Source organism: Mytilus galloprovincialis, chromosome 8 (assembly GCF_965363235.1).
Source record: "Mytilus galloprovincialis chromosome 8, xbMytGall1.hap1.1, whole genome shotgun sequence".
Taxonomy (NCBI): Eukaryota; Metazoa; Mollusca; class Bivalvia; order Mytilida; family Mytilidae; genus Mytilus; species Mytilus galloprovincialis.
Window position 1 is genome coordinate 39,238,037 of NC_134845.1, and position 9,634 is coordinate 39,247,670.

General features: G+C 33.3%; 1 protein-coding gene across 8 annotated transcripts in view; it reads right to left on the bottom strand.

Moving 5' to 3' along the window:
• LOC143041899 (E3 ubiquitin-protein ligase MYCBP2-like) overlaps nucleotides 1–2,509 on the bottom strand; it is a 115,604-nt gene extending 113,095 nt beyond the window's left edge. For all 8 annotated transcript variants that reach the window (XM_076214033.1, XM_076214038.1, XM_076214036.1 and 5 more), the window contains exon 1: nucleotides 2,272–2,509. In XM_076214033.1, coding sequence (XP_076070148.1) covers nucleotides 2,272–2,393 — 122 coding nt within the window. In that variant the 5' untranslated portion in view covers nucleotides 2,394–2,509. The remainder of the gene's footprint in view (nucleotides 1–2,271) is intronic.
• Nucleotides 2,510–9,634: the final 7,125 nt, after the last annotated feature.

The following is a 9,634-nucleotide window of genomic DNA, read 5'->3' on the forward strand; positions in this document are numbered from 1 at the left end:
TTTTTAACTTCTGTGTTTATTTCATTTTTGCTTTAAAAGATACATATAAAAATTATATGGATTTTGGAACATTTGCGTTTTCATCAACCCCTGCATAGATTTTAATTTTACCAGGCGGAATTCTCGAAATTTGTCCATAGTTCCGTCTGAAATTGTTCCCAGCATGCCATTTTTTATTTATAAAAGCCAAAACCAAATAAACACTGAAGTTAACAACTTTGTTAATGGTTCAGTTAATTAATTTGGAAACTGTTTTGTTAATGTTGTCACGGAATAGAAGTTCCTTCATAATATAAGTTCCAAAAGGAAGAAATATTCTGGAATATTATTTCCACAGGAATAAATATTACAGTATATGTTCCTAACGGAATAAATGGTATAGAATATTTGTTCCAACAGGAAAAGGTATTATGACACTATTTATAACAAAGTTTCCAGTGTAACTTCTGTTAGGCAGAACAAATATACGTTGACAATGTTACCGAATTCAGAGATTTCCAGAACTGAACTCTAGAATCATGTCTCATGGTAAAAGTGATGTTACCAAAATTCAAATGTGATCCATGTTTTGTGGTAATAAGCTTTTACCATTGTGTATAAATTTCAAAACATTTTGTTGAGGCGAACTTTTGTTAGAAAAGGAAACAAATTTTGGGACATAAGTACCAGTGTTCTCCCCAGAAATTTTGGATAGCATCACATTTGGCGTAAAAAAATAAATTGTATTTTTTTTCAATGTAATTTATCGTGTCGTGGCAACGCTTTATTTCCTTTATGTTATATACATTATTGTTTATTACAAAATGTATTATATTGTTTGTATGCTATAGGCCCTTATTTGGTAAATAAAATATTCTATTCCACCCTATTCTTTGTTTTTATATTGTTGAATTCATAACTGAGAATACAATTAAACTATAACCATGATAACAGTATTTCAGTTTATGTTTTTTATATTCATTTATAGTTCCAGAATTATTTTTTTCCTCTTAGTCTAAATAAAAATATATGTGTGGTTCCAGTTTCCCTACCTATACCCAGCTAAATGAATGAATGGTTTATTATAGTGCAACCTGTATAGATACAATTGCACTAAATACAATGTATGTAGGAAAAAACATGGGTTCTTAATAAAAAATTTGAATAGAAAAAATTCTTTATCATGTCTTTGAAACATATTGGTTCATGGTCCCAGTTGTTTTTTTTTACAAAATGATATATTTTTAACAAAGTTATCTACAAGTAGTCTGTCAATGCTTAGTTTTCTCTTTATGTATCATTGTTTTTTGTCTACTGAGCAATTTGTGCATTATGTAGTTATTATTGTAAAATGCGGATTTTTGTCATATCTGGTCCGGTTCCAATCAGTAGTTTACACTAAAATATTAAATGGCCGCCGAAAGCAATGAAAAATACGAAAATAAACAATGTTAGACAAGAGATTTGGAATGAATATGGTGTTTTTAATGCATTAAATGGATGAAACATGTGCACAAGCAAATTTTGATCACTTTCTAAAGAAAGTACAAAACTTATTTTGCCCAAAATCAAAATTTTCACTCTCGATTTAATAGGAAGAGAAAGAAAGTAATACTAATATATATCAAAAGTCGTAAAAAGCTAAGACTCAACCTCATTTTAAAAGAGAAAAATTGTTTGTTTCTTTGAAATTTCATTTAGTAAACATATATATTTCGATTTTTTTATGATTTTCTGATTACGTTTTTTCCTTGTCGAAATTTGCCGATTGCAAACCACGTGGTATTAATCATGTCAAAGTGACAGCTTGGGGTATTTGTATCCAAACAGTTATCACCCAAAGGGCAATTAACACCTATTTAACCACTCTAAATTGCCTCTATTGTCCGACTTGAAGGGATTACAATTAAAAGTGATATATTTTCTTTATGATCATAAGTGGTAATTAGATGAAAGTTCAAAATTTAGGAACGAGAAAAATAACATCCTGAAAATAATTATAGCGTCGCGGTAATAATAATAGCGTCGCGGTAATTATTATAGCGTCACGCGAAGAAATATAGCGTCGCGGTACCGCGACGCTAAAACGGCCTGGGGAGAACACTGAGTACACGGTACAGACAGACGAGGGTAAAACTTGATGCCCCTCTGATACGGATGTGTCATAAAAAGTATGAGCCTAATGAGGATATTAAAGCAAAATAAAAGATCAAGATTCAACAAACACCAGATACAAACAGATCATTCTTTAACCTGCGTTAAACCCATTTTTTAATCAATTGAGTTATTTACTTATTGTCAGCCTGAGAAATGTGATATGCATCAAACAAGTCATGAAATTTCGTCCTCAATTCATTTCCCTTCAGGTAAATGTCCAATTCGCTCCTGGACGAAGGCAACACCTTCGCACTCATCTTTTCTGTAGTTCGCAGCTACTGACGAGTTTGAGGATTAAGCAACGGTTGTAATTCGAAAAAGCTTTTAAAAATCAACTTTCGATTTTCTTCCATTTTCATTTCCATTTGGTTTAATTTGGTGAAGACAAATTGCACAATAATCTTGCTGCTAAAACGAATAAAATACTGTATTCCTAAAACTTGTTATACCTTGTCGGTAATTAATCCAAATATACATAAATTCAATTTTTCATTTATTTCTATTCATTTCTTAGGCAGATTTTAAACTTTTATACCCCCAAAAATATTGTTTTTTGATCATCTATAAATTCGTTTTTTAGGAAAATTGTATAGATGCTATTAAAAATAGAACTATGCCGGAGAATACAAGAACTCGTTCCGACTAGAAAAAAAACCTAACTAAATCGTCTTTTTTCACTGTTTATAGAATATATTTGTACATAATAATCAACGGTTATGGTTATTTTTTTTTTTTTTTTTTTTTTTAACCTTTGATAACTATTTTTCAAGAGTCACTTATTTGATCAACATCACTGTTTACTTATTACCTATTCTGTACTTTCCGCCTGTTTTAGGAGCACCGCCAATCATGCAGTAAGATTCGAAGTCAAACACACGGTCACACCTCAACAACATGTTTTGGGTATTTTATAATAAACAACTTGAATTTTATGTACAGGATATATGTATGATGTAGTACTGTACGACACAAATATACAACCAAATCAAGTTAAGCCAACACGAAGAAAGATTTTCTTGTGGAAAAAAGTGGCTAACATGACTCGAAGCAATTAAAATTTCTCTTAAGAACTTTGGTGAACAATTCTGTCAATCGAAATACCAGACAGTGGATTCCATTTGGAAGGCAACTAAAACAATCCTGGAACATCTTATCGAAAATCATGTACCAACAAAACAAACAATGAACAGGCACACACACCCATGGGTAGAAACACCCAGACAAGAAGAGCATTGAGAAGACAACAAAGAGCTCACTCCAAAGCTAAACCACAGGCACTTGTCTCAGAAAAAAAATTCCTATATACCTTAATATAACATTAAGGTATATAGGAATTTTTTTTTTCTGAGACAAGTGCCTGTGAGCTAAACGTACTAATAACACAAGCGACTGGGAAAAGTACAAAAGACTAAAAGCAAACACCCAAAAGGAGACAAGAAAAGCTCATATAAAGTACATCCAAGATGTTGTCAGCAATGACTTCAGAGAAAATCCTAAGCGCTTCTACACATATGTAAAAAGTAAGAAACACGAGTCATCAGGTGTTTCTGCTCTTACCAACAAAGACGGATTTTTACATAGTGAAAGCTCTCAAAAGGCTGAAACTTTAAACGACCAATTTCAGTCGGTCTATACTAAAGAAGACATGACTAGTATACCAAACAAAGGCCCAAGCTCATATCCCACCATGGGTAAAATCAACATAAACAGAAATGGAGTATACAAGGTATTAAAGAACCTTAAACAACACAAAGCTACAGGACCAGATAACAAGTTCCAGCACTAATACTTAAAAAAGCAGCAAATGAGATGGCTCCCATCCTTTCCCGTCTTTACCAAACCACCATTGACAACGGTGAAATACCAAACGGCTTGAAAGAAGCAACAATAGTCCCACTATTCAAAAAAATGAAACATATAGCAGCAAATTATCGACCCGTTTCACTAACTTTTATTTCATGCAAAGTTCTCGAACATATCATGCACAGTTCAGTCATCACATTTTTAGAAAAACATCACATCTTGACAGATAGTCAGCCTGGATTCAAAGCTCGTATAGATCCTGAGAGACACAACTAATTTCAACAATAGAAGGAATTGCCAAACAACTGAAATCAGGGAAAGATCAAGTGGATGTAATCTTACTCGACTTTGCTAATGCTTTTGCCAAAGTCCCACACTACAGATTACTCAACAAACTGAACCACTAGGGCATTAGAGACGAAAACCAGAAATGGATACAATATTCTTTCTTAGAAAACAGGAAACAACAAGTGGTAGTTGAGGGCTGTAAGTAAACACTGAGAGACGGACTTTCAGGGGTCCCACAAGGGACTGTGTTAGGTTTCTTACTCTTCTTAGTATTTATTAACAAATTCCCAGGACGAAGCCAAACTACAACAGGATCTTTCAGCACTAGAAGACTGGAAAACCAAAAGGCAGATAAAATTCCACCCAGAAAAACTCACCGTCATCCGCATTAGCACCAACAGTAAATCCAAAAAAGATACATACTATAAATTATATGGCCACACTCTCGAAACTGAACCAACCAGCAAATATCTAGGAGTAAATTTCAGTGAGGACCTACAATGGAAACATCATGTTGATGTCACTGCCAAAAAAGCATCCAAATCCCTCGGATTCCCTAGGCGTAACCGTCGAGAATGCAGCAAGAATATACGAAATGCAGCCTACATCTCTCTTGCCAGACCAAGACCAGAATATGCTAGTGCGGCGTGGGACTCTCATACCACCGAGGACATAAACCGCTTAGAACAAGTGCAAAGGATGGCCGCCAGGTTTTTAACAAACAACTACAATGATAGAACACCTGGATGTGTGACAACTATGGTCAAGACACTAGGATGGGAACCACTAGCTAACAGACGAAGTAACCATCGACTCGTCATGCTTTACAAGATCCAGCATGAACTAGTGGACATTGATGCCAGTTCCATCTTACGTCAAAACGATCGGCGCACTAGAGGCAAACAACGCCTATATCAACCACCAGCAAACCATAGAGTATATAAGTACTCATACTTTCCACGGACTATACAAGAGTGAACCACCTTCAAACAGCTACAACTGAAGCTCTGACAATAGAGGGGTTCCAGGGTGCACTAGCCAACAATAGTGCACCCCAGAAACCAACACCATAGAAAGCAGCCAAGTGTACATAGTTTTAATTTGTATATATTCGGAACGTTTTATTTGTAAATAGTTGCAGGAGAATTGCTGTCTCATTCTCCATCTAGTGGACTTATTACATTCTTTTCAAGAATCCAGTCCTTAGCAAAGAAGAAGAAGAAGAACCGATTCCTCACTGTTTTTCCTTGAAATAATTCATTAAGTTAGTTTGATAATTTAATTTGTGTCTGCTCATATGTAATTCAACGAGGAATAAAAACACCAAACGACAATAAAAGAGGAGCGAAAGATACCAGAGGGACAGTCAAACTCATAAATCGAAAATAATAAAACTGACAATGCCATTGCTAAAAATGAAAAAAAACAGACAAACAATTCAAATAGTACACAAAATACAACATAGAAAAATAAAGACTAAGCAACACGAAACCCCATGAAAAAATAAGGGTGATCTCAGGTGCTCTGGAAGGCCTAAGGGTAACGGCAAATCCTGCTCCACAGTGTGGCATCACGTTCTTTTCAGTGCTCTTCGGTTAGTTCTATTATAACCCTGTATTAAGTTTAATTTGGTTGATCCCATTCGTGAAAAAGGGAACATGATTGTAGTCATAAGGAACATATGCGCTATGGTTTGTGAAACGGATCCGATATTCCAGAACCCAGCCAACTCGTGATGCTGTCCGTAAACAAACGATTTACGAAGGGTAATTTCAGCTTCACCGTTTGGAACTCTTGGTTTAATAGCTTCCTTGTGAGCAGCAACTCTCTGTCAAGAAAATCATGATAGGAAATACAATGAAGCATGGAAATATCGTACTCCTTATGCAGGCGCTTCTGGAATTTTGCTACATAGAAATGGAAAGTTCACAATAAGGAAGCTGAAATCATCTCTTTTGTCGTAAAGTTTCGTTTTTAACCAACCCTCATTGTCAATTTCTAGTTGTAAGTCAAGATATGAGGCAGACTTAACTTGACTGTATCTGTTATATCCTTTATCTCTAGTTCGATGGGATATATGCGTTCAACATAGTCACCCTATTTGAATTGAACAAATATACAAAACATCTCAATACACAAAATCACACACAAGCATCAAATGGATACGCTTATAAAAAAAATCAGATTGAAATAAAAACAGAATATGGATAAATGGCTCTATAAATTGGAACATACTATTGTAAAGTACATCATTGAATAATCATTAAAAAAAAACCAAAGAAATGAGGTAATAGTACTTTTTTTCTAACTTTACAACATAAGCAGAAAGAGCTATTATAATAGGTATAGGAAGATGTGGTGTGAGTGCCAATGAGACAACTCTCCATTCAAATAACAATTTATAAAAGTAAACCATTATAGGTCAATGTACGGCCTTCAACACGGAGCCTTGGCTCACATCGAACAAAAAGCTATAAAGGGCCCCAAAATTACTAGTGTAAAACAATTCAAACGGGAAAACCAACGGTCTAATATATATAAAAAACGAGAAACGAGAAACACACATAAACAAACGACAACTACTGTACAGGTGCAAACATTTGCAGCGAGATTAAACGTTTTAATGGTACCAAACCTTCTCCATGCATAAAACACACATGCATGAAGCCAATACGCGTGCATCGTAAAACATGTAGTAATATCCACGAAACAGCAGAGTTTTGCCTATTGTGTCTGTTTATTTCGCTCACACAATGTTGCCAATATTATACAAATATAGCCTTTGTATGAGGTCGATACAAGGATATATTGACCTGAAAGAAGTATATTGACTGAGGACGAAGTCCGAGGTCGATATACTTCTTTGGGTCGATATATCCTGTATTGACCTCATACAAAGGCTATATTTGTTATATTATTAATTTCTGATCGTCATTTAGGTTTGTTGGAATTCTATAGATATTACGTTGTCTCCTTGACAATAACAACATATTAGTTGTTATTTCATTTACTTTTTTTTGGGGACATCTTATGTATTTGAAGATTTTTTTCGTCAAATAATCGATCACAGATATCATGTGTTTCAAAACGTTAAACAATATCCTGAAATTCATTACATGACGTCACAAAGTATATTGGTTTTTAGGTATTCTAAAAATAACCGTGCAATATGCTTTTTGCAGGTCAATATGCTTTTTGCTATCCGCCGTTTTCTCTCTACCTTCGAAAATATAGTTTAACATGTGACTATCCCTAAACGAATCAAATTTGTTAAAATATACGAATTAATAATATAATGGAATTCTATGCGACTATCGTACAATTGAGAGGTTTAGCTAGTTATTAAACCAGATTTATTCCACTATTTTCTACACAAGGAAATGCCTACATCAGGTCAGCATGCAATATGATAGTTATTTTGAATATTTTCCATTAGTTGGATGTGCTTGATAAAGGACTTTTCGTTTCGATTTTTTTTTGTGTTATTTTGCTTTTTTTGTGTTAACAGCCACTGCAAAAACAAGTTTGTGCATCTCAACAGGTTGTAATTTTTAACTGGTCAACTGATGTCATATTCCTTGACTTATTTGGCAGTGAATTCAAACTGAAAGTACCATACAGTTGTCTCCGATTTGAATCTACAGAGATTGTCATATTGCCAGTTTACCATTTATAACTTTCATCAAAATATTGCTAGCAAAAAAGCTATTCTTTTATGCACTCTAACAAAACCGTCGAGTTACACAGTGACACTCACATCTAGGAATCAAGATGCTGAGCAAGGAGTTCAATTTTAATCCCATAGGAATTATGTCGAGCGATCAACTAAAACTTAAAAAGGTGCATACCGTAAGACCAACACATTTTTGTTATACTTTCGCATCAACATTGTTACCTAACTTAAACATTACACTTTATATAATTTATTCTTCCTTTTTCGATTTTGAACATCGGAATAAAAAAAAATATAACAGGTCTATACTGACGGAACAGTATATCAATATATATATATGTTCCTGGTCTATAGAAATGAAAATTATTCGATATGCCACCGACAATTTTGTCTAGAGATTTCTTCAAACTGTTTAACTTTCAATAATGAATTCTTAAGACGTTGATAAAATATATTTGAAAATAGATAAAAATAATAAATGATATGAATGCTTCAGGCATCAGGCTTCGAAGTTCGAAATGCCGCTTATCTATTTCTTTATAGTGTTTCGTACTTACAATAACATTTGTACCAGCAGTTTTACTCTTCACGATATTGAAATGTACCCTCATACGAGAATGTCCAAAGTCTTACAATTACCATCTTGATTAAGATAAGAGGCTCGTAATAGACGGAATCACTTGCCTATTTTTCTCAATCTGTTTACAGTTTCTACATATATATCTATGCTAGATTTCTAGATAATTCTAATATGTTTTGGAAATAAGTGATAAATCATGCATTTCTCATTAGAGTTTTTAACAACCTATTATAATATTCGTAATATATTTAATATATGCATGCGTTTTTTTTTGTATATTATTTTGACTAAAAAATTAATAAAAATTGTCAATTCAGGGGCAATAACTCCAAATGGATTGTCCTTAGGAAAGAAACCTCGACTCGGTGGTTATTCATCTTTTATCAGTTTTGATCTAACTACTTTAGTTTTTTTCCAGTTATTAACCTCGAATTATTAAACATAACTAGAGACATATATGTGTATATATGTCTCTGACATAACAAACTTAAGTTTTACCAAAAAATTTTAATTGCAGCAATAGATAAATTTCAATGTTTAGATAAAATCCCTCAGAAACATTCAGGACATTCAGGTAAAGTGTGGTAACATTTGATCTAGTACTACTACTGGTAGTGTTAAAGGAGAAATTATGATTTAGAGCACAAAAAGTCGAAGAAGAATGAATTGGCGGACGACGATGGACATCAATTAAGTGTCAAATAAAACCTTTTTTTTTTATTTTTTTTATTTTTATAATTTCTCCTTTTTTTCCTTTTGCATTTTGTCTTCATTTGCGTGTTCGTTTTCTTAATATAAAGGAAATGCCGGTTTTATTATAAAGTGGAATTACTTATATTAATCTGATCTAATTCCAATTGATTTAGTCAATTTTTGTTTTGTTTTGTTTATTGTTTTTTTTGTTTTTTTTTCTTTTCCTTTCTCTACTATGACAAAATATATTCATCAATTTGAATTATAATTTTGGGATGTCTCTGCACACATTACACATATTATTTTTCTTCAATTTGATTTAATTGAATAACCGTATTTCAGCTAGGTAATAAATTGGATTACTGTCTTTCTGTTGATCCATCGATTGGCTGTCAAATTTATTACTTTACAAATGGACTCAATAGTCGTATTTCTACCGAAGCGGTAAATCTCAAACGATA